We start from the raw sequence: 26,399 nt of genomic DNA, 5'->3' as shown, positions 1-26,399 counted from the left end.
AAAATAAAAGGGGCGCCTGGGTGGCTCAGTGGGTTAAACCTCTGCCTTCGGCTCAGGTCATGATCCCAGGGTCCTGGGATCGAGCCCCATATCGGGCTCTCTGCTCAGTAGGGAGCCTGCTTCCTCCTCTCTCTGTGCCTGCCGCTCTGCCTATTTGTGATCTATCAAATAATAAAATCTTTAAAAAAAATAAAAAATAAGGTCCTGAGAGATATAATAACTTACTCAAGGGCAAATAGCCTAGAAAGAGGCAGAGCCAAGATACGAACCTGAACAATTTAACTTCACAGCAGATATTGTTAATACAGTGACACAAATATTACACCAAATTTTTTTATCAAGAAGTGAAAATTTTAAAATTTCTAGTTAGAAAGAGCTTACCTCAATACGACAGTGAATAAAGACTACATTTTTGTGAAAGAAGAAACTCAAATTGTATTTTGTGTTCAAACTGAGAAGCATCCCTTCACATGAGGTTTTTTACTCCTATGGCACTGCCGCTTCTACCCTTATGTTAACAGTTGTCCCAGATTTATGCCTTTTTATTTTAAGCCACTTCTTTTTGGGGAAAAGGATGGTTACACAGAATAACAGTATAAGTCAAAGAAGAACATTTTATATAAAATTTAAACTTGTTTTTAAAGGTGCCTGGGTGGCTCAGTCAGTTAAGCATCGTCTATCTTTGCTCAGGTCATGATCTCAGGGTCCTGGGACTGAGCCTGTGCTGGGCTCCTTGCTCAGCAGGGAGCCTCTCCTTATTCCTCTGCCCCTCCCCCCACCTGCTTGTGCTCTCTCTCCCAAACAGATAAATAAAATCTTAAAAAAAATTTAAACTAAAAGTAACCAATGGAAAATACATTTGCTATGCAAATGACAAAAAGGCTAATATCCTTATAACTAAAGATTCATTCATAGTAAGAAAAACATAACCCAATTTTAAAAAGGCAAGACCATGAAAAGATTGCAGAAGAGCAAATTCAAAAGGCTAATAATAGTCAACCTCAACTAACAAAGGACACACAACTGCGAATGAGAGCTATACGTTCTCCACTACCTAATGGACAAGGATTAAAAAATAATTATAGTAACACTGGCAAAGCTGCAGTGAGTCAAGCACACTCACAATGGTTATGGTAACATAAACTGGTAGAAACTTCCTGGGGGTATTTGACAATATGTATGAAAATATTCTTCTACTCATCGATTCAAGGAAATAACTTAAAATGCAACACCACCAACAGTCCTATCAATGAAACGTTAGAATCAACTCCAGTGCTCCAAAATATTACTGGGTAGGTTTCTTACAAGTATTATGATACAGCTAAATAAAATGAAATTCTGTAGTCATCAACAATGTTTTAGTAACACAGAAAAAAATTTTTTAAGAAATAATGAAAGCAGTATACAAAACTGTGTTTACAGAAAGAGTTCAATTACATGTCAGATAAACCCATATACCTGAAGAATCAATCAAATGGTATTAGCAGTCATGTTCTCTAATGAGAGTGTGCACAACTTTTCTTCTTTTTAATTCTTTTTCTTCTTTGAAATTACTTTTTTTATCCAAATTTTCTTTAGTAAACACGAGATAATTTTAAAGATGGGAAAAGCAAAGTTCGTGTATAGCATAATTTCACATACCTTGGTGGCTGTTACTGATGTGGCCAAGTTCGTAGTTTTGGAAGAGGATCCATTAGAGCTTGCTGGTGGTGTCTGAGCCACTACAGATTTACTGTTTGTTCCATTAGCAGCACTGGCAGAATGGGAGAAAGTAAATTTGAAGCCACTCGATGATGTCCTTTTAGGAAGGTTTTCCTTGTCTTCACTTTCTTTTGCTAAAAAGAAAGTAAAATTTTTCATCTTTTCCAGTAAATATTCCTAATAAGCAAAGCAACTGAAAATAACAATAACTTAAAAACTTATAAAACATTGCCTTTGCTTCCTAAGAGCTAAGAGTAGAGCGTGGTATGTACAGTGCTAAGTCTTTAATTAGCCGGAATCTTAGAAACCCAGGATTAGAAAGGACCTCAAGAATCACTTACCAGAATCAGCCATCCTCACTAGACTCCTACACTGTTGTATGTAGGGTGCGTCAAGGATTCACTACCTGTGACTCTTCCTTTTACTGTCCCTCTGCAGCTTCACTGCACTGATCCTATACTTCTATATTACAGTCCTTGTCAGACCTGATAATCTCTGTCATAAATCAGTATTTCAAGTGCCCAAAGACAATGATATGATCACGTCTATCAGTCTCCTATTTCCTGAATATTCTAGGATCCTCTATCTGTTTCTCTTACGAGTTAGGTATCCGGTATCCTTTCATATCTGGTTGCTACTTTTTTGTATCTGATTCTCAAGTGGAAGCAGTACTTCAAGTATGGCCTCACCTCCCCTTTTCACTGTTCTCAGGGCAATGCCTATAATGAGTACAGGTAGAAGAATTAGGCTACCAAAACCTAGGACATTTTGATGGGCTATTTGCTCTGTGAGGCTGAAATAAACAGAACTTCGGGCACTAACAAGTACATAATGAGTGAGGCTGGGAACAACAGTTGCAGGAAAAATGTAATAAATCAGTGAAACACTAAGGAGAAATGCTTTTAGAAAATCTCACATTCAAAATCACAAATGCTTTTGCCTTTTAAAATGTAAACTTTTAGTAAACATTTAATTGAGATATGCAGGACAATACTCTAGTAATTTTTCAGGCCATAGAACTAAAGTGATTCTTTTGAAAGATCTCAGTTTTATAAACAAGTTAAACATATCTGAAAGATGGGAAATGTTACTTCTCTTTACAGTTTATCCTTATGAAATTTTGATAATGATTTTAAAATTTCAAAGGGCAAAGTTACTTCTTTGAGCTGTTTCCTCAAAACTATAAAAGGCAGAGTGCTCTGGAAAGTTTCTATGTATCTATATGGTCTCTATTATTATTATTATTTTTTTTTTAGGATTTTATTTATTTATTTGAGAGAGAGAAAGCATGAGAGGAAAGAGGTCAGCGGGAGAAGCAGACTCCCTGCCGACCAGGGAAACCAATGCGGGACTCTATGCTGGGACTCCAGGATCACGACCTGAGGTGAAGACAGTCACTCAACCAACTGAGCCACCTAGGCGCCCCAATATATGGTCTCTATTATTATTGGAGATCTCAGTACAGAAATAAATCCAAGATTATTCATTGAAGGTAATGTATAAGTAGACAATGTAATTCTAAACAGCAAATGAAGAGCATTCCAAAATGGCAAGTTTCAAGAAAAACAGTTTAAACATGAAAATAACTCCCAGATTTGGAAAAAGATTTGGAAAAAGATGTGGAAATTTTAAAAGGTCCCCATTCACTATAAAATTCATGTCTTCCATGCTTTATATACTATGACCAAACCTTCATAAGCAACTGATAATTTCTGTACCTAATAAATGCTACATTATTCAAAAATTCAAAATTTTAATACCTTTTTTGCTCTCCATAAATTTTTCATAAGTATCTGGAAAATCATCTTCTGGCTTAGATTTTTCTACTGGCGCCACAACTGCTTTTCCTTCCTCCTCTTCATCTTCATTAAACCACATTTCTTCATCCTCTTCCAAGGCTTTTGCATCTCTGCGAAATCTGTTACTACGCAATATAGATGGTACACTGTAAGAAACATCACAAACACTGAGTAATGATTTAAAGTTTGTGACCAGATTAAATTTGAGAATAAATATGTATAACCAAAAGGAGCAAAAGTAATTTTAACTACGTATAATTTACACCATCATTACCTTGACTGTGATACAAGATGTAACCCCAGAACACTCCAAAATACTGTAAATTAAAGTAAAAATTATCTTGAGTTATGATATGTTCATGTAAAAGATTTGGGTAGGGAGAATATCCTACCTTCGATACAACTCTGTATTATCTAATGATGGAAAGAATGCTCCTGGGTAAAGTTCATACGTCAGATACTAACAGAAGATTTTGGATATAATTTTATAGCCTATTAATACAATATATTTAAACAATACCTGTTCAGTTTCTGATTTTGTCTGTCTTTTTCTTGCTCATATTTAGTCTTCAATCCTTTGAATGTCTGAACATATTCTATTGATTCAAGTGCTTTATAAAAGTTTTCAACTATATGTGCAGTAAGAGACTTGATATCTTCCTGTATGAGGACAAAATTTACAATTCAAACATAATTCAATGACTGTTAGGAGAAAAACTTAAAAGAACTTTTTTATAGTTCCAAAGCTGATCAAAAGAGGTTTTTCAAAATCACATTACAAAAATAAATGTCCTAGTTTCTTTACACATGAGCCAGGCCTCCAGAGAAAACTAGGAATAAAAAAGGAGCTCTTTTGGGGGGCTACAAAACATTGGAAAGTAACTAGATTTAGTTTATGTCTTCTGTTTATTCTTTGTATTTACATAGCACTTTACAATTTAACAAGTACTTTAACATACAGTTCACTTGATCCTAACAATTCTATGAAATAGGTTTTATTACCCCCATTTTACAGAAAAGGAAAATTGAGGATCTGAGAGGTTGGATGACCTGATGAAAAGCGCAGAGCTAGTTAGAAGGCAGATAGTGAAATTCCACTTTTAACAAATTTAAGGTGTTAAAGACTCCTCCTTTACTGGTATCAAAATGGGATAAGCCTTACCTAAATAATAAACACAGACTCCTATAACTATATTACATATACAGATCTGATAAACTATTAACTTGAATTCTACCTGTTTCCGCAGTTTTCCAATGGTATAGCTTTTGTGAAACAAACTGACAGTAATAACTCCTAAATTCTTTTAAATTCTAAATGAACCATTCTAAATAATCATTGCAAATGCCTGCATGCAAAGTACACTCATTATTAATAGTAACTGAAATTGTGATTCAGGAATTTAAGATTAACAAGAAATAAACATGCCACTTCTTTAAAAGATATTAAGATTTTATTTATTTGACAGAGAGAGAGGGCAGCAGGAAGCAGGCTCCCTGCTGAGCAGAGAGCCCGATGAGGGGCTCTATCCCAAGACCCTGAGATCATGACCTGAGCCAAAAGCAGAGTCTTAACCCACAGAGCCACCCAGGTGCCCCATAATCTTTTTTTTAAAGGACTTTTAAGTCTTCAAACTAGTTTCTCTGGAAATCTCAAATAATATGCAAAGAAGAAATATCAGAAACCCAGGTAAAATGGTTCTGTGCTATATACTGAACAAAAAAGATGAGTTAAGTTTTGGGGTACCTGGGTAGCTCAGTTGGTTAAGCACTTGACTCTTGGTTTTGGCTCAGGTCACAATCTTGGGGTCCTGAGACTGCGCCCCACGTAGGGCTCCATGCTCAGGAGGGAGTCTGTTTGCGATCCTCTTGCTCTGCCCTCACCCCCACTTGCACTCTCTCTCAAATAAATAAATCTTTAAAAAAAAAAGATGAGTTAAGTTTTGGGATTCAATGTACATTTATCAACCACTCAAAATTATTTTCTGAAAAACAAATTCAAGCACAGAAACAGGGGTGGTGGGGCGCCTGGGTGGCTCAGTGGGTTAAGCCGCTGCCTTCGGCTCAGGTCATGATCTCGGGATCCTGGGATCGAGTCCTGCATCGGGCTCTCTGCTCAGCAGGGGCCTGCTTCCCTCTCTCTCTCTGCCTGCCTCTCTATCTACTTGTGATCTCTCTCTGTCAAATAAATAAAAATTAAAAAAAAAAAAAAAGAAACGGGTGGGGTTGTCAACCCTACAAGTCATTTTATCAGTTTCTCACTAAAAATTTTTTAACTTTTTCTAAGATTTTATTTATTCAACAGAGAGAGCACAAACAGGCAGAGCAACAGGCAGAGGGAGAAGGAGGGGCAGGCTTGCTGCTGGGAAGGGAACTCGATCCCAGGATCTTGGAATCATGACCTGAGCTGAAGGCAGATGCTTAACCAACTGAGTCACCTAGGTGCCCCCTCACCAAAAATTTTAAGGGGAGGGGGGGAATATATATATATAAATATATATATATATATGCGCCAATCTCTGGTTCATTACAACAGTACATTGTGAAACAGGGTTCAGATACTTGGTAAGCTAGTTAACTATGTTCCCTCTTTTCTAAGGCTAAAGACAATACTTCTATTCTCTTCATCCTTTTGAAAACCATACTTTTGGCCAAGTGACTATTAGAAAAGTAATCCTGCCAGCCAAATAATCTGTATATGAGAACAGCATGTCATGAGCAGAAATCTGTAAGAGCCAAAACTAGAGAATGAATTTCTAGATTTGACTTTCATTTTTTCAAATTCTAACCATGTGGCCATTTTCCCTGATGGAATGATTTCAGTGTGTGGTAGAGGGTAAATTTATTGTATTGGTCCTACAGTTACCTATTTTAACCCTATTATTGACGTAGAGTTCTCTCCAGATCTTTTTATGACAGACCTTCTGTTGCCCAAAACTGAGCTGTGACCTGTCTTCAAGCTCTGACTATGCCCCTAACCAAATGGATGTTCTTGAATAAATCACTTGATTACTTTGGGTGTTTGAAGCCTCTCATCTATAAAATAAGGCAGTTGGAGTGGTCCACCTCACTTCCTGGTCTCTTCAACTTAAATTTACATGATAATAGCCTACCTTTTATACATCTTCTATCAGTTTGCCAAAGTAATTACTTTCAACCTTTCTATTTATCATTACCCCTACAAAGATAATAGAGATCTCATGAATGGCATACTTGACTAAAATGTCTACATATGCCAAATATAATCCTGAAACATCTCACCAATAAAAATGGAACTGAGATAATATAGAGTAAACATGGGTTAAAACACCATGCTAAATTTCACAATTTAAAATATTAACATTGCTAAACATGTAATTATTTTATTTTACTAAGAATCCTTTAACATAAACTTACCACTCTTATAAATTCAAATAACTCAATAACAGCTGAATTCAACAGATTGTACCGAGTTCCATTATCCAGAAGAGCATTTATAACTGGCTCAAAAAGATTTCCCTTCGTGATGTAACGATTATAAAATTCATCTTTAAGGCCAATTATCCGCCTCATAAAACGAAGAGCACCTAATTAAAAATCATACAGGGAACAAATTGATAATCTCATTAATAGCAATTATTACACAGGTATTTTTACATAAAGCAATGTATATATTCTAAAATAAAAAGTAAAAATGTGCACTAAAATTAATTGGATTTTGAGGAAAAACAGAGTTAGGGTAAGACCACTCAAATCTGTGTTAACTCATGTAGTCAGAGCTAGCAAAAAACCCAGTAACTGGTACTTGGGAGATAAAGTACCCAGGCAGGTAGCTCCATGGTATAAAGATTTAAAAAAACCCCACAGAATCCACTGAGTGCCAATGCTGGCAGTACTCTGAGCAGTACTGGGAGACATGCAGATGATGTAGCGATGGCAGCTCAGAGCCAGGACAGAGCTGTCTTTCTTGAAGGTGGGCACAGGAGTGGTGCAACCTGCCCAAAGCTGCCTCACCTCCCCACAGTGGAAGCTTTGGAGGTAGGTACTTCTCGATTTTCTGAAAATAAAGCCAAAGTTGTTCCTGCTGTCAGCTTAACAGGAGAGCTGAAGGTCTTATACTTTTTCTGATCAAGGTTATAGTTCCACTCCCACTATTTCAGTTCTCTTTGCCTTGGAAAAATCATCCGTGAACTGATACAACATATACATTTTAACCCTATACATTTTAGCCTTGTTTACCAATTGCCTAGGAGCTATTCTGTATTTGGTAAACATGAACTATGGCAGATCAGACTGTATTGGTAAAAGAACAATAGAGTAACAAGCAGTATAATGTGGCTTTTCGAATTTTAAATACTGAAAGGAAATGTCTCTCATTTCCAACCTGTTGTTCGTAGATGGAATCATTAAAAGCTGTGCCTGTCAAAAGAGGTTCCAAATACTATCTAAGAATGAAACTGAAATGGGCCACATAAGGTATAAATGTGTAACTGGAACACTAAACAAGTGTGAAGAAAAAACCCAAAAAACACAAACAAGCGTGAAGAGAAGTGCTAGACTTATAACATCGCCTTTTGTTTTTTTTTTAACACTGCCTTTTTGTAGCAGGACAAGAAATAGTTATTTATGACTAAAAAGACTAAGTAGTGAGCAAGCAGGCACTCTCATACACTGCTGGTGAATGGGTGAATGACATGATATAGTTACAACTGCACTACTTATGATGGAAATCTTGACCCAATGTAAACATTTAAATACTGGAGGTTTGTTCAGCTGTGATATATCCACACAAACAGGATACTCTGCACTTATCCAAAAGGACTATTTACAGAAAGCCAGATAGTAATACCTGTCATGAGAACATCAATCCTTCCAAAACCGATAGAAAATTTTAACATAATCTGGTCACAATGAACTGGATAAAATTATTTTTAAGTTATTATGGAAGAACAAATATCTGAGAACCAAGAAAACTATGAGAAGGAAAATCAAGCAGGGACTTAGCAGATATTAAACCTTACAAGAGGCTCAGTGGCCTAAGAATAAACTTTCCTATTTATCTCATCTAATAAAACGACAGGTTTAGAAAAAATAGCTCAGAAACAAGACACAAGATCTATATAGCAACTTATTACACAATGAGAGAAATTTTAATTCAGTAAGAAATACACAGTTTATTTAAAAAGGGGACTGGCACAACTTCCTATCCATTTGAAAGAAAACAAAGCAAGACCCTCCAAATCATATATAAAAACAGACTTCAAACGTGTTACATATATAAGTAAAAAAAAGAAATAATAAAAATGAGAAGTAAATTGAGAAGAATATTTTTATTTGCATAATCTTAGGACACAGGAGATGTTCCTAGGCAAGATAAAAACCCCAAAACTCATAAAAGGAAAAGAGACATATTTTTCATCATAGAGAATCTTAAAACTATTATATATTTAAAATAAACTATAAATAAAGGCAAATGCAAAAGATAAATGAGACTGGGGCATTTTTCCCCCTAAATGTGATAAATTAATACTCCTAAAACCAAAAGAGCTCTAAGAAAAAAATAGGCAATTCACACAGATAAAATTCAAAAGCACTAAAATAGGAAAATGTATAGTATGTCAAGGAAAATGTAAATTAAAACACAAGTGGAATACCCCATTTTCCATCATCCTCTTCATAACGTTTTAGGAATCAGTGACATAGTGCTGGAAGAGTGTCAAGTGCTTCAATCTTTTGGGAAAGTAATCTGGAGGCTCTATGTGAAATTCAAATCTAAAAGGATACATTAAAACTATATAAACATTTTGTCCTGGCATTATCATTATTGGGAATCCATACTATGGAAATAAAGAAACCAGTACTTAGAAGATTTATATACTGAACTATTTACTACAGTGTTATTTGGAGCGGCAAAATACTCAACAATCCCATACTCTGTGCACTACAGAACAGCAGAATATATTGTGGAAGAGCCATTCCATCAAGTGTTACTCAACTACACTTAAAAAAATTTAGTTGAGACCATATTTCATCATGTAGAGTAATACTGAGAGGCTGAGAAGTATGTTAATATGATCCTGTTTTTATAAAAATTTGGAAGACCTATAGGAGTGTGAATGTTTGCGTAATTTTGTACAGATGTGTAAAAAGGAATAGGAAAAATTGTGCACGCAGTTAATGGTGGCGACTTTTAAGGCCTTATAAACAGTAGCTGGGAGATTAATCTTTTTTCTACACATTAAATGTTTCAATTTTAACACAAAGCTCTTTTTATTTGGAGGGTAGAGGAGGTTACTTTATCTCTATTTGCAGTAAAAATATGAAGAGGAAAGGAAACTTAACAGTCTGCCAAAAATCAACACTGATGCAAATATCAGCATTTAAGTTTGCTTATTGTTGGTCCACGTGGTATAATGAGGGGGACTACTGATAAGTTCTTTCACAAGTTCAGTAAATAACCCAAGTTAAACAAAAACATTTCAAGGCCTATATCTCAAAGGTATAGAAAAGTCACTATATGGGCGCCCGGGTGGCTCAGTTGGTTGAGTGTCTGCCTTTGGCTCAGGTCATGATCTCAGGTCTTGGGATTGAGCCCCACATTGGGCTCCCTGCTCAGTGGGGAGCCTGCTTCTCCCTCTTCTCCACCCCTCTGCTTGTGTTCTCTCTCACTCAAATAATAAATAAATAAAACCTTTAAAAAAAAAAGGCACTGTAAATGACAGTTTGATGAAGAAGATGTGAAAGACAGCAGGACTTGTTCTATTAGTGAACTGTTGTCATCATACATGGTATTTTATTCCAAGAGTTAAGCTAATTCAATCTAAACGTGAGTAATATGTGGGTAGGAAAGCACCATGACCTATTCCTCTTGTCCTTTAAATAAAACAACAGATTAGTACTTCTCATAATCATCTCTTTGATAATATATATACTGCTAAAAAAATAAATCAATTCACATGGGTAACTTCAGGTTTTAATCTCTATTAAAAATATTGATCCTTAAAATACTTTACAAGAATATTTTTTTAAATTGTTACTTACACAAGGCCAGGAAAGTGTGCTTTGAATTCATCAAGACCAAGACTCTTCTTAGCAAGTCCTTGTTCATAATATAGTTTTTTATGTGATATGTGTGATGTTCCACACAAAATGTGAGAAGTTCTAAAATTAAGGCAAGCAGCTGTGCTGTTTGATAATTATCTACAAAGAAAGTCATCACAGGAAAATAAAATAAATATTATAATTCACCTAAATAAAGAGAATACAGTTTATGCCTCATATTTTAGAGCAAAAGTAAAACTGTATTTCTAATCCTCATTATTATCAATTAAAGAAGCTACAGATTTTTAGTTTTTCATTAGCAGACTCTTCAATACTATTCATTTTTAGTGATTAGATGGTTACCTTCTATGGCTTTTGTATTAAAATACTTATTAGTGTTAAGATGAAAGAAAGCCTCAATAAAAAAAATACATACATGATAAGAAAACCCTCACTGATCTCATTGAGATCTTCTTAGAAATATTTCCTTAATGTGTGCTGCTTTCATTATTAATATTAACAAATCTATTAAAGGGTCCCCAGTAAAGAGTAAATACCTCAAGCTTTTTGCCTAACACGGTGCAACAAAACTTCCTAAGAAAAATTAATATGCTTTCCTTAAAAAGACATCTTTAAGGAAAGGACATTTTTGGCTACTTGAATATAAAGTGAATAATACTACATTGAGATTTTTTTAACAATAACCTTTTAAACATCAAAATGTGATATCCATGAGAGGCCTACTAAAGTAAACTACCTTTTCTTCCCTCAAGAGGCCTTGGTAGGTACTTTAATGAAATGATTTCAAATTGGTTCCTGAACATCAAAATTGAATATATGTCAAAGGGCTTATGTCAATAACTACTGACACCTATTATAAATGTTTTAGGCAAGAAATATTAAACTGTGAGGAAATTTTGGAATCACAGCCTTACAGAATAAATCTAGTCCGACTATTTTACTTTTCAAGAAGATTACACACATAAATATTTTGTGGAACTATGATGCTATCAGGAATAAATCAGCATTCTTTTGATAACAGAATAGCCATTAAAAATACAAAATACAGTTCTGGTATTTAAAAGATCCATCCTATGCTAAATGCTAAGTAAAGAGTTTTACTTGTTTCAGGCTCATCTGTGTAACAGCCAACACCATAGTCAGTATCTGAAACTAGTCCCTCACCATTAAAAAAAATTACACTCTCTTAATTTCTCAATTCCCTAATTTTATTCACAAAAAAATTTGTAACAATGATCTGCAGTGTTAATTAAATATCTTGTTTTCACTTTCTCAAATTAGGACATGAAATTAATCATCTTATCTCTAACTAATCCAATCTCTGAAGGTCTCCTCATTTGAAACTGGCTCTCCTAGACCACTCATGAGCTGGTAGAAAAGGACAGGATGCTAGGTGCACACAGCGTATTTTCTATTCTCCTAGCCCCATCCCTGGTATGCATGTTCCAAGTAGAAGCAACAGTGCTTACACTCAGGTTCATAAATAACACCTAAGCATAATGCTGTCATGAACACTAACACTAATTCCTAGCTGGTCTTAGTTTACTAGGTTTCAAAAATAATGAACTAAAATTCTCAACTTTCAGATGTCTTCTCAAAAAAAAAAAATCAGAAAATAAGCTCTAAATTTAGAGTAAAAAACAAAAACAAAATTCCAACCAGTTTTCCATCTTTTATATTAGAGAAAATAGAATGTTTTTTCTTTACAATAAAGGAAATAGGTAAATTTTTTTGGATTTTTTAAAAAATAAGCCTTTCTTAGCCTTGTATAAATAAATGTATTATACTCTGAGCAAAAAAAAAAAAAAGCTTACAATTTTATATTAGTTCATAAAATAAAATTTATACTTACCAGGGCAAATCGTGCTGTTTTTGTTAGATCCAACTATATTATCTAACAAAAAAAAATAAGTCAGTTACTTCAGTAATAATTACTTCTATTTTCCTAGTCCTTTACAACATATATACATACAAAGGATGTCTTTGGTCATAATCTCATTTTACCTGAGTAACTGTCAAGAATTAGTTGTCAAGAATCAGTAACTGTCAAGAATTAGTTTACCTGAATAACTGTCAAGAATTAGGGGGGTGAGGGGATGCACCAAATGGAAGAAGGGAAATACAGGGTTTCAGTTATGGAATGTATGTCACAGGGATAAAAGGCACAACACAGGGAATATAGTCAATGGTACCGGAACAGCATTACACGGTGAGAGATGGGAGCATCACTTGTGGTGAGTGAAGCTTAATGTATGGACTTGTGAAACAACTATGCTGTTTACTGAAAGAAACGTAGCATTGTGTGTCAACTATACTTCAATTTAAAAAAATAGTTGTTTCAGTTAAGTATCTAACTGTATCTGCCACCTTTTATAGAACTGGGTATGGATGAAGAATTGTTAAAAGACAATAAATATTCTGATAAAAAAGTAAGGTTACAACCAGAGAAAAGACAGACACATTTTCTTTTACTTCTTAGTCATCCTCCAATAATTAGGTATCTCTCTCTCTACAAAAATTTCTTAAACTCCAGAATAACACATTATTATTATAATTATGTCCTGAAGTTTTAAAAAAGTAGGATATTTTAAGTTCTGAATTTTAGACATATATTTTACAGCACATTTGCACAGGAAAATATATGAATGTCTATCGCAGCACTGTACGTAATAGCAAAAACTAGAAACAACTTAAATGTACATTAGAAGCAGAGTGGCTAAATTACAACATACTCAGAGAGAATATTATACAAGACTTAAAAATAAGTTAAGAACTCAGGTATCAACATGGATAGATTTCAAAAACTCACTGAATAAGAGAAAAAAAATGCAGAACAATGTGTACAACGGAAATCAATTCATATCAAGTTTGGAAACATGAAAAATAATAATTACACTTATAGTAATATAAACAGACACTGGGTGATAAACCTCAAATTCAACATTCCTTGAGGGACGGGGGTGAAGTGAGAATATGAAGAGGTGCATACGAAACTCCAACAATTTCTGTACTTTTCTTTTCAAAAAAATTTTGAAAAAAAAAAATAGGGCAAGTTAGTTTTGATAAAGCCGACAGGAAATATATGGTGTCTGTTATATAATTATCTAAACATTTCTGTATGCTGCGTTTTATTTTAAAATTAAAATTAAAAATGCATTTATTTTAATTTATACAAATGAAACCATTCTGCATGAAAACATTCTGCAACATGCTTTTTGATTTTTTAAAAAAATTTATTTGTCAGAGAGAGAGAGCACAAGCAGGCAGAGTGGCAGGCAGAGGCAGAGGAAGAAGTGGGCTCCCCGCTGAACAAGCAGCCCCATGTGGGACTCCATCCCAGGACCCTGGGATCAAGACCCGAGCTGAAGGCAGCTGCTTAACTGACTGAGCCACCCAGGCGTCCCTGCAACATGTTTTTTTATCCAATTTTGTATTTTCAAGAACTAGTTAATAGTTCAAAATTCAGTTTTTAACTGCTACTGAGTATTCCACTGTATGAATATACCACATATTCTTTACTTTCTTATACATTCTTGTTTGTACCTGTCACACATATGTATAAATGTTCCCTCAGAAATTGGAAATATTATGTAAGCTGTGCCCATTTTATAACTTAATTAATTTAGCAAACATTCTCTTTAACTGACTCCCTTTTAAAATGACTCATTGGATTCACCAACACTCTAAGAAAACCACCCCTCCCGTAAGTTGCATGCTTATCAAAAGTCCTTTGTTTACACTATTTTTGGCAGTATGATTACATACTTTAAATATCACAGACTGATGAAATATCATGAAAATGTACTATCTATGGCTAAGCTGAATAGTCTATAGTCTAGAAGTCAGTAAAACTAGAAGTTGTAGCTGATGAATTATGGGTGTAGTTTATGGATAAAAGATGACATGGAAATAAAAAAAATACATTAAAAAGAAAGTCTTGCCCCTATATAAAATATCAGCAAATGAGTCAGCATTTAGAATGTTTACAGAGTTTATTTTTTTAAACTGTTCTCTACTTTAACCAACTTTTTTGATTAACCCATCAACTTTTGATCCTTATGTTGTGAAATTAAAGAGCTTTACTATGTTGCCAAATTATTCTCTAACATGATAGTTCCCCTTGGATATTCTAATTTTTCCCTGTCATATAAAGCACTGATTAGACAGCCTGTTATAGTTATACTACTTATTTCACTCTTTAAAAATGGAAATCATAAGCAGATAAGTAAGAGACCCTACCCTTTTCACACTTGTCTTCTGAAGTATTGGTCAAAAGTGGTGCTGTGAGAACATGCATACAATGGTTGTAGAAGAAATTTAGAAATTCACTTTTTTCAGTTTTCTGAAACATACAGAATTAAAAAATTATTTTATTATCTTTTAATTAGTATCTTTAAGAATTAGTGTAGATTATATACAAACAGATACTTTAAGATATCATGAAAGAAAGAAAAAACTACATTCACCTTAACTGTATTTCAACAGAACTGAAAAATCAAACCTATTTCATATTGCTAAATTAAAATGAAAATAAGATTATAAAAAATTTTTTTGAGGAAAATTATTCAGAAGAATTTTTTTTCTAATATGCTTATGATCTGAAATGGAATGAAGATTTACCAAGCAATGTGAGAGGAGCAACTTACTAACTGCTGAAAATTTGAAACTCCATTTGAAACTCCATTCATAGCATATTCGAATATGAAAAAACACCAAACTGATTTATCAAGCCATTTGAAACAGGACAGAATTTAGATCTATTTTTTAAATTCAAAAATTTCTTATCTGAAAATTTGGGAAACAGTACCTTTTGATTTTTTTTGACCACTATTTTTATACAATGGTCTCATAAACAAGTAATGATTTAAAAACAATATATTCTTCTCTAAATATGAGGGAATTTTATAAAGAAAAAATCCCAGACTTTTGAGACAACAATTATTAATATTTTGGAATACTTCCATAAGTCTTTTCTGAATGATTTCTCTTACTATGCAGTTGAGATCATTCAGTACATATTAATTTTTTCCACTATGATTAAAGAACATGTAACATTAAAATTTACCATCTTAGCCATTTTTACTGTTTACAGGTCAGCAGTGTTACATATGTTATGTAGGTTGTGTATTAATTTTTAAGAAGTTAACAGAGTAAGGCTAAGAGCCACAAACAGAAATGCTAACATTTTACTAAGATTTTCCCAGATTACAATCTTCTATTTTGCCACAAAGGAACACCACAGCTACTTGGATACCAAGTGAACAAATGCTCAAGTATTTATTATTTTTAAAAATTGTACAAATTTTAAGATTTTATATTTATATATAATTTATTTATACATAACTTACTATACATGAAATCCTCTAAAACTGCCTAAACCAAAATATTTTTATCTCAGAATAATTTCTTACATTAGTTGTAGCCAGCATGTTCTCTGGATCAATCAGAGTACGAAGAAGTCCCATTAACTGAACAGCACCCCCTAGTTCAGGATCAGTATCACAGATCATTTGTTCAATTACTACATTAATGAGAAGGATGTCCTGAAAGAAAATGTACTTCCATTAAAACTGATCTGAATATACGACAAATATACCAGCTGAAAGAACAAAATCAGAACCAAAGAATAAATGAACTTATTTAAACTTTTATGTTCCTACTATTTTTTCAAGTTCTATAAATACACTAGAGTGAAAAAGGCCCACTAAAAAAAGCAGAGCACACGAAAGCTTATGGCAACAACAATAGAGGGAAGTGGGAAACAAAATCATTTACCAGTGACTCTTGTTCACTATAGATTCTAATAGATTCCCATTCTAGGTTTCAGCCTCAGATATGAATTTAGAAGCTGACTGAGTGAGGAGGATCACACATCATGTGACCCTAAAACACAGATTATCTGAGCTTCAAATGAGAAAATCCTTTCTAGCAAAAAAGTGAGAAAAACCCAGTATACAACTCTCCATAGGAAGCAAGTGGATGTACACTGTTCCATAATAATCTAACCACAGAGATATGCATTAGTTGCATGCTGTTAGGTCTTAACTATGAAACTACAAAGTAGCTTGCAGATACAAAATTTATTTACCTTTTGCCTGTATTTTTAAGCAATATTAAGGGGCACCTGAGTAGCTCAGTCTTTAAGTGTCTGCCCTGGGCTCAGGTCATGATTCCAGGGTCCTGGGATCGAGACGCACATTGGGCTCCCTGCTCACGAGAAGCCTGCTTCTCCCTCTCCTATTCTCCCTACTTGTATTCCCTCTCTCACTGTGTCTCTCTGTCAAATAACGAAATAAAATCTTAAAAAAAAAAAAAGTCTTAGAAATTGAAGTACAGTACAAAGAAAAACGTTTTGACATCAGTTGATTTGAGAACAGGTTTATTACTGGGGGAAGAAAGGTAGTGACTGAAGGAGATGAAATAAGGGAACTGCATGGAATGAAGATGAACTTCTTAAACTGGGAGAACTCTGTAAAGTAATAAAATATTCAGTATAAAGCACTTAGAAAAGGACTTTGAGAGAGAGAGTGTGTACATTTGCAAGAGCAGGGGGAGAAGCAGACTCTTTGATGAGCAGGGAGCCAGATATGGGGCTCTATCCCAGGACCCAGAATCATGACCTGAGCAGAAGGCAGACGCTTACTGAGTGAGCCACCCAGTCGTCCCTAGTATAAAGCACTTTTTGTTATTATTTTGTTGTGTTAGCCCCTTAAACTGAACATACTGTGGTTTCCAAAAATATTTCCCTGTAAAGTTGTTTGTGTTCTTAAATTCTGTTAAGAAGCAACAAAAGCATGTCACAGGGACTTAGCTGCTTAAAATTAGAATCCTAGACCCTACCATGTTTCAAAATTTCAACACCAATGAATCAGTTCTGTCATGGCATTGAAAAGAAAATAAAATCTCTTCAAAGAGGAATTACGATTTATGAAATAAAATTTATAGAGCTAATTAATAAATCCAGACCCAAGCCTCATTTCAATTGGAAGAAATGGTAGACTCTACACTAATCTGCTGCTCTTTCTTATAGTGGCACAATTGGCAAAGCTTAACTCATGTAAAATGTTAACATATTATGACAAGGTGTCATATAATAAACTTTCCTCAGAACAGTGCTATGGCATTTACTTACTTTACATTTATGTCAATGTGTACTACTTACATTCTACCAGTTAATTAGGTCCTCAGATAATTTGACTTATATATAATCCTCTTTCATAAGTTCATTCATTTAAAACTAGGCACAAAAAAATAATAAATGATGAATTTAGGTTACATCTAAATAAAACCAGAGTGGCAAGAAATACTTAAGGTATAGCTCATACATTGAAACGTCATTTCAATACAGTCTTCATACTTTTTTGGTCTTCTCTCCTACATGCAGTTTCTCATAAATCCTGCTTCCAGCAGTATCAGTGCCAAACTAAGTACCATAATTCAGTGACTTATGAAACTGACAATAGCTAATTTATATATTTCATGGTGAAACAGACTGTTAAAGAGAACTATAGCCTTTTTAGGCGGTAAGAAAAGAACTGCCTTTCTCAGGCCTGTAAGACTTCCCTGCCAGAGAGAGGTATATACACCACTGAATGCTATTCTTTAAAACATTTTAAGATCACCAGGCTTCAGATAGAAAGGGCAGAGGTCAGCAGATAAATTGAAATCTCTAGGTTTAAAGTTTATGTTTGGATACAGGGTGCTTGGATCGTTCAGTTAGTTGAGTGTCTGACTCTTGGTTTTTGCTCAGGTCATGTTTTCAGGGTTTTAAGACTGACCCCGGCTGGGCTCTGTGCTCACTGGGGAGTCTGCCTGAGATTCTCTCCCTCTCCTTTGGCCCCTCCCACAGCTCATGGTGCACTCTAATATGTAAGTCTTTAAAAAAAAAAAAAAAAGACTACATTTGGATAAGATCTTTAAAATCCATAAGAAGCAAATAGTCTGGAAGGATACTAAATATTTGAGGACTAACTGTCAAAAAGTTTTAAAATAGGCAACAGTCCATGACTGTTCAATCTTTAAGACCACTACTTGGCCAGAGAACTCACACCAACAGAAAGCAGACTGTGAAGATTATATAGATCCTTGGAGGAAAGGCATGTTCTATTGCCCAACTCAGATGTAGCCACAGCTCAATATCCTGAGGAAGAAAGGCTTTGGAAAAAAATAGGCAAGGGACATTTCTTTAGAGACAGCTGCTTTTGTTAATCAAGAACCTCCTGGGACAAGGAGTCCAAGCTACTGCTATTCAACAAGTATCTGATAAACCAGTGTATCACAGTTATGAATGAATGATTGCTATAAGTATGTTCTCCCTCTTCCCAGACAAAAGCAGTTTTGCTTAATGTTGGGGGCAGATAAATTATCTTTCTGTTTATAGGTTACTGAAATACTAGGAGTCTTATCTGGACTTGAAGAAGACTACCTAACAACACTCAAATAATGGAAACTTGATTTATGTCCCTTGAGGGAAAGGTGGGTAAGGAAAGAAAAAGATATATGAAAGTTAGGTAGCCAGAGAGGAGACAATGTGGCTGGTACTATGAGGCACCCACTTAGTCTCTATTTTTGTTGTTTTGCTAGCAGAGCCCACATTTTGTTTAGAGGCAATGTACTTAGCTAAAACACAATTTCCCAGCATCCTTCATAGCTAAGGGTAACTTACTTTTGGACAAAGAAATCCAAGTAGAAATTGTTAATTGGAACCTCCAGGAAAGTGCTTTAAAATAAAACATGAAAGCTTTCCAGCCATTATTTTGCTCTCTGCCCTTCTTATTCCTGGAGGTGGAATAGCAATCTTGCAATCTCAAAGTAATAGACATTAAAACCAGAAAATGAGGATGATTGACTCAAAAGATGAAAGTCTTCTGGCATCATGGAGCTGCTTCAAGACTTATTGTGACATTAATAAAACTTTCATTAGGTAAAACCATTCTAAATTGGTTTTTCTTTTTTTCTGTGATATAAACACAACATAGTATCTACTTTCGCTGCATATTTTTAAGTATATAATATTCTTTTTTGCTTTTTTTAAAGATTTTATTTATCAGATAGAGATCACAAGTAGGCAGAGGCAGGCAGAGAGGGGGAAGCAGGCTTCCTCCCGAGCAAAGAGCCAGATGCGGGGCTCGATCCCAAGATGCTGGGATCATGACCTGAGCCGAGGGCAGAGGCTCCAACCCACTGAGCCACCCAGGCGCCCCAGTATATAATATTCTTAACTATAGTACTATGCTGTAGAGGAGATCTCCAGAACTTACTCATCCTGTATAACTGGAATTCTATACCCTTTGTCTAGTATATTTCCCATTTCCCCCAGTCCCCATCCTCTGGCAAGCACCATTGTTCTCTGATTCTATGAGTCTGTATTACTTTTGTAAAAAGTATCATGTATTTTTCCTTCTGTGTCTGGCTTATTTCACTTGGCAAATTGTCCTCTAGGTTTATCCAAGATGTCAAGAATGGCAGGACTTCCTTTTATTAAGGCTGAATAATGCTCCACTGTACATATATGACAAATTTTCTTTATCCATTCATCTGCAGATGGACACTGAGGTTGCTTAGATGTCTTGACTATTGTGAATAATGCTGCAGTGAACATGGGAGGACAGGTATCTCTTTAAGATCTTTTGGATTTATGGACAGAAGCAAGATTGCTGGGTCATATGGTAGTCTATTTTAATTTTTAGAAGAACTGCCATCTGTTATCCATGATGGCTGCTCCAATATATCCCCATCGTCAGTGTACAAGGACTCTTCTTTAAAGGGATTTTATTTATTTATTTGACAGAGAGAGATCACAGGTAGGCAGAGAGGCAGGCAGAGAGAGAGAGGGGGTAGTAGGGAAGCAGGCTCCCTGCTGAGCAGAGAGCCTGATGCAGGACTCAATTCCAGGATCCTGAGATTATGACCTGAGCCGAAGGCAGAGGCTTAACCCACTGAACCACCCAGGCGCCCAAGGACTCTTCTTTTCTCCATATCCTTGTCAAGACTTGTCATCTTTATTTATTTACTTTTAATATTTATTTATTTGACAGAGAGAGAGAGATCTCAAGCAGGCAGAGAGAAGGGGAAACAGGCTCCCCGCCAAGCAGAGAGCCCGATGGCGCGCCTCGATCCCAGGACCTTGAGATCATGACCTGAGCCGAAGGCAGCGGCTCAACCCACTGAGCCACCCAGGTGCCCCGTCATCTTTATTTTTGATATTAGCCATCCTTTTTTTTTTTTTTGAGGATACGTTCCACATTTTATTTACATTTTAAGACTAACTTTAATCTCAAAATCACATATCCATATACTTATTCCTTTTTTCTGATTGTACTTAAATAAATGGTTTCTCAAACACTGTAAACAAATATTTACCTTGTCTGTTACATTTAACACTCAGGAATGGCTTTTAACAGAAATTCATCAACCTCCTCAACAACATTTTTTTAAAATTATAAATACAGGTATCTCAACAATCCTGAACAAATTTTGGTGGTACTGTAGTCAGGACCCAGGGCCACTTCAAAAATTAACACAATGTGAAAACATACATTGTATCTGCTACTTCGGATAGTTTCATCTGAAGCTCTTTCACTAAGAAAGATGGATCAAGAATGCCATTTGTTTTTCCTTCTTGAGATTTTCCCTTCTCAGAAAACACATGCTTCCACAGCATGACTCTTCCCTCCATGATTTCATCTTGCAAGCCTGAATTCTATTTTGAGTACTCCAGGCTTATGCGTGAATGACAGTGCCACTGCCTACTACCTTTTGTCCTTCAAGTTCTTCCAACAAGCAAAAATTACTAAGAACTTTAACTCCTGTGGAGACCACCTTCTCCTACAGCCCTGATATTAGCCATCCTAATAGAGTTGTGTGTACTTAGGAGAAATGTCTGTTCAGTTTCTTTGCCCATTTTCAAATTTGGTTTTTTTTTTTTCTTGGCTACCGGGTCGCAGGAATTCCTTACATATTTTGAATATTCATATCTCATCAGCAATTCCAAACAAACTCTACGTTTTTACTCCTAACCTATATACTTATGTTATTGATGTCAGAATTTATTATTTATTTAAAAAAATTTTAAGATTTTATTTATTTATTTCTCAGAAAGAAAGAGACAGTGAGCACTGCAAGGTACAGCAGGCAGAGGAAGAAGCAGGCTCCCCGCTGAGCAAGGAGCCTGATGCAGAACTTGATCCCAGGACCTGGGGCTCATGACCCAGGCGAAGGCAGACTCGTAACGACTGAGCCACCCAGGTGTCCCAGAATTTATTTTATACTGTGTATCTATTAAAAACTTTTGTAGTTATAGTTTTTCTTAATATTTTGTCTTCTGCCTTTTATATTAGGCTTAAAAGTGATTTATACACCATGAATGGAGTATTATGTTATTCTGCATCAGAATAACTGAGCCACCCTGGCACCCTTCTTTTGGTTCTTTTAAAAAACTTTATCTCTGGGGGCGCCTGGGTGGCTCAGTGGGTTAAGCCACTGCCTTCAGTTCAGGTCATGATCTCAGGGTCCTGGGATCGAGTCCCACATTGGGCTCTCTGCTCAGCGGAGAGCCTGCTTCCCTTCCTCTCTCTCTGCCTGCCTCTCCTGTGATTTCTCGCTGTCAGATAAATAAATAAAATCTTAAAAACAAAAACAAAAAAAACAAAACAAAAAAAAACCAAACACTTTATCTCTGTTGAACTTCTCATTTTGTTCATGTGCTGTTTTCCTGATTTCATTTAGTTATCTGTGTTCTCTTGCAGTTCAATGAACTTCTTTTAAGATAATTATTCTGAATTCTTTGTCAGTCAGTTCAGTTTTCCATTATCTTAGGGTCAGTTATGATAGCTTTCTTTTGTTTTGGTGGTGTCAAGTTTTCCTGATCTTTGTAATCTTGCACTGATATCTGCCCATCTAAAGAAGTAGTTAGCTCTTTTAGTCTGTATAGACTGGTCTTGGCAGGGAAAGTTCTTCACCAGTCAGCCCAGTCAGATTTTGGCTGGGTCAGTTGATTGGGTTCATTACTAGGGGTACATGGACCAGCTTTTGAGATGCGTGTGGTGGTTTTGAGAGCCCCTGCTTCTTTTCTTTGTTCTTAGGTATTGCAAGGGTTTTCCCTCACTGTTCTGGGTAGGACCTGAAAGAAATGGCCCTCATGGGTAGCATTCTGAAAGGCTGGAGATGTCAGTCAGACTCTCACTTTGTTCTCCCCTTCCCCCATGAGAGAATCTGTGGGGCCAGAGGATCTCTCAGTACTGTACTACACTCACTTGGGGAGAAGTGACAGGGTAAACTGAAACTGTTCTTACCCTTTTCAATGTATCTTTTCTCCTTTCTGTGTTCCACTAAAATGCTATTACCTCTCACCTGGACTCTAAAGTCACATGGAGGTATTCATGTCTGTTAATAACTGTTAAATCAGTTTCTGTTGTGGGGACGAGACCTGGAATTTTCTGTTCTGCCACCTTGCTGATGCCACTCCTGGTTTTTCGGATATATGAAGCCAAACCCATTCCTAAATAATACATTAATTTCTTATTCTCCTACTTCCTTCCACCACAGGTCAGGTCTTCCTTCTTTAGTTATCTATAGAACTATACTTCTAAAACAGAGACCTGATCAAGACATTCTTTGTTTAGAATAATTGTAAGATAAAAGATTCACTCCTTAGGAGCACTGGAGTGGCTCAGTTATTAAGCATCTGCCTTGGGCTCAGGTCATTATCCCAGGGGCCCAGGATGGAGTCCCGCATTGGGATCCCCACTCGGCAGAAAGCCTGTTTCTCCCTCTGCCACTCCCCCTGCTTGTGTTCCCTCTCTTGGTGTGTCTCTGTCAAATAAATAAATAAAATCTCAAAATAAATAAATAAATAAATAAATAAATAAGCCCCTCCTTAGATTGGCTGTATGGGTAACAAATATTCTTTTTTTTTTTTTTTTTTAAAGATTCTATTTATTTATTTGACAGAGAGAGATCACAAGTAGGCAGAGAGGCAGGCAGAGAGAGAGAGAGGGAAGCAGGCTCCCCGCTGAGCAGAGAGCCCGATTCGGGACTCGATCCCAGGACCCTGATATCATGACCTGAGCCGAAGGCAGCGGCTTAATCCACTGAGCCACCCAGGCGCCCGGTAACAAATATTCTAATCCTGTGTTGTTTAATACGGTATCCACTTGCCACATTAGGCAGTTTAAAATTAAAACTAGTAATTCCTCAGTCACACTACCTGTAGTTTAAGTGCTTGGCAGCCATAGGTAACAAGTGGTTAACTTGTGGTTACAGAATAAACATTTCCATCATCACAGAAACTGAACAGCACTCTTCAAGCCTATTATTATAGTTTCATTGTTTTTTTTTAAATTTTATTTATTTATTTGACACAGAGAGATCACAAGTAGTCAGAGAGGCAGGCAGAGAGAGAGGGAAGCAGGCTCGCCGCTGAGCAGAGAGCCCCATGCGGCACTCGATCCCAGGACCCTGAGATCATGACCCGAGCCGAAGGCAGCGGCCCAACCCACTGAGCCACCCAGGCACCCTATAGTTTCATTGTTAAAGAAAAGGAAAAAAAAACCAGGAAAATCAGACTTAGATTAAAAAAAAAAAAAAGATGCATGTGGAGAAAAGGGCAAAATATGGGAATTTCTTACAATCAAAATAGTAATTGTCACTGCAATTATACAAAAGTCTTTAAACTTCTGAATCCTTGTGTTTATTTTTTACTACTCTTAAGTGTCACTTTAATGAAATAATTTATTAAAGAAAATAAAAAACAGACAGGAATTCACAAACATTCTAAATCTGTAGTAAGAGTCAGACTTTTGCACTAAAATCCTCTGTGAAAATACATACAAAATCAGACTTTTGCATTTGATCAAGAAAGAGTAACAGGAACTAGATTTAGTTTTTATCTGAAACAACAACAAAAAGCTAGACAAAATACATGAAACTACAGTTGGTAATACAGTAGACAATGGCCAGTAAAAGAAAGATGAAAAAAAATGAGATAAGCCCTAGGATACATGTCAAGTTCTATTATTATTATTATTACTACTACTACTACTACTACTATTATTATATTGCTGGATCCTGCTGCTGCTACTACTACTACTACTACTACTACTACTATTATTATATTGCTGGATCCTGCCAAACTAAGTAAAAATCAACTCCTGAAATACTGGAATTAACCATAGATTTATACAGTTTCTGCCCCACAGAGCAGTATGGGACAGCAAGACAGTCTTATTCCAGAGATACACCCACCTCAGTAAATAATTATAATTAGTCCACTACGATGCATGACTATGCCCACTCAAAAGTAATGGTATTTTTCAGAAACAATGAACAAATAGTTCTGAAACAATTAATAAATGGTTGAACATACGTCAATGAACTAAAAGTCTTATCAACATTTAAGTTTTCTGTAAGGCATATTTCATTTCTTAGTTAACATAATGGAGCAAGCCCTGGTGAACAGAAGGAAGAGCTGAATCCAAGGACCCAGCCTCTCCAATTGCAGTACAGCCATCTAAGATACACATTATCTAAGTGACCTTATTAACTCTCCCATATCTATGTCTCCAATGGCGAAAATGCAATATGGAATAGAAAAATCACTGTAAGTTGGATCACTCTTTCAAAATTCAAACTGGCTAAAGTTGAACTGTCTGATTTCTAAAGCTGTTTGCTGGAGTTCTTTACTGATAGCATTAAAATATTACACAAACAAATCCAATTTTCCTTGACCTGCTTCCCCAACAATGACATTACTAGGCTAGAAAAAAATTCATGCTCAAGCAAGTGCAGCTAAATAATGAAGAGGTACGAAAAACTACTGGAAAATTCCTTCTTAGAATCAAATGTTGACTTGATGTGCAAATAAACCATTATAGAGTAACTCCAGTTAATATGTGTCAATGCTGGACTACCAAATCTATTCTAGGGAACACCCTCTTAAACATACATATATATAAAATTTTTTTCTCCACCTTCTCTTAAATTTATAATCTTAATTAAGAGGGCCCAATGACTTTCTTTCCACTGAAGACCGCTTATTCCTATGTTCTCTCTTTTAACTTCTTTTTACACTGCCATAGTAGCTTCTGCAGTTAAAACCTCAGAGTCAGCCTTTAAATGCCATTATAGCTGTCTTGCAATATTCTGAGAAAGGGGTCCAAGTTAGGGCTTGGCAAACCACAAGACTATCTGCTGGTTGCCTACTTTGTACATAAAGTTGTAAGGTAAAAACATTTACTGGAGCATAGCTACACCATCTTTGGACAACTCATTCTTTTTTTTTTTTTTTTTTTAAAGATTCTATTTATTTATTTGACAGAGAGAGATCACAAGTAGGCAGGGAGGCAGGCAGAGAGAGAGAGAGGGAAGCAGGCTCCCCGCTGAGCAGAGAGCCCGATGCGGGACTTGATCCCAGGACCCTGAGATCACGACCTGAGCCGAAGGCAGCGGCTTAACCCACTGAGCCACCCAGGTGCCCCTGGACAACTCATTCTTACAATGGCAGGGTTGAGTAATTGCAACAGATACCAAAGAGCTCATCAAGTCTTATTTATCTTCTGACCTTTCAAGGAAAGTTTGCTATCCTTCACCTATATAGCAGCATTCAAGTGAGTTTAATCAAGATTTCCGAGAGATTTTTCAAGGTTTTAGTTATATCTAAACCAAAGTTTTAGAGAAATGATACTCCCATTGGTTTCATCACACTCTAACCTCATACTATTCTTAGAAGCACATACTGTTATTTAAAGTACAGTTTTGTGGGTTTAAGAATTTGCAATATTGCAAAAAATAATCAGCAAAAGCGGGGAAGTACTGGGTACCTACACATGGAATTGAGAGATTATCCAGGTTATCAGTTGGCAT

At 35.8% G+C, this 26,399-nt stretch overlaps 1 protein-coding gene across 4 annotated transcripts in view; it reads right to left on the bottom strand.

Annotated features, from left to right (window-relative positions):
• Positions 1 to 26,399, bottom strand: part of PPP4R3B (protein phosphatase 4 regulatory subunit 3B) — a 68,006-nt gene that overhangs the window by 7,050 nt on the left and 34,557 nt on the right. For 2 of the 4 annotated variants that reach the window (XM_045979762.1, XM_045979765.1), the window contains 8 exons: positions 15,950 to 16,081; positions 14,778 to 14,880; positions 12,391 to 12,432; positions 10,518 to 10,676; positions 6,894 to 7,063; positions 4,021 to 4,160; positions 3,462 to 3,646; positions 1,642 to 1,835 (listed from right to left, as the gene is read on the bottom strand). In XM_045979762.1, the coding sequence (XP_045835718.1) occupies positions 1,642 to 1,835; positions 3,462 to 3,646; positions 4,021 to 4,160; positions 6,894 to 7,063; positions 10,518 to 10,676; positions 12,391 to 12,432; positions 14,778 to 14,880; positions 15,950 to 16,081 (1,125 nt within the window). Of the gene's footprint in view, positions 1 to 1,641; positions 1,838 to 3,461; positions 3,647 to 4,020; positions 4,161 to 6,893; positions 7,064 to 10,517; positions 10,677 to 12,390; positions 12,433 to 14,777; positions 14,881 to 15,949; positions 16,082 to 26,399 lie in introns of those variants that run through there. The other 2 variants (XM_045979763.1, XM_045979764.1) reach the window with 2 other exon arrangements.

This window comes from Meles meles, chromosome 15, assembly GCF_922984935.1.
Source record: "Meles meles chromosome 15, mMelMel3.1 paternal haplotype, whole genome shotgun sequence".
Lineage (NCBI taxonomy): Eukaryota > Metazoa > Chordata > Mammalia > Carnivora > Mustelidae > Meles > Meles meles.
This window is presented reverse-complemented; position numbering and strand designations above follow the sequence as displayed.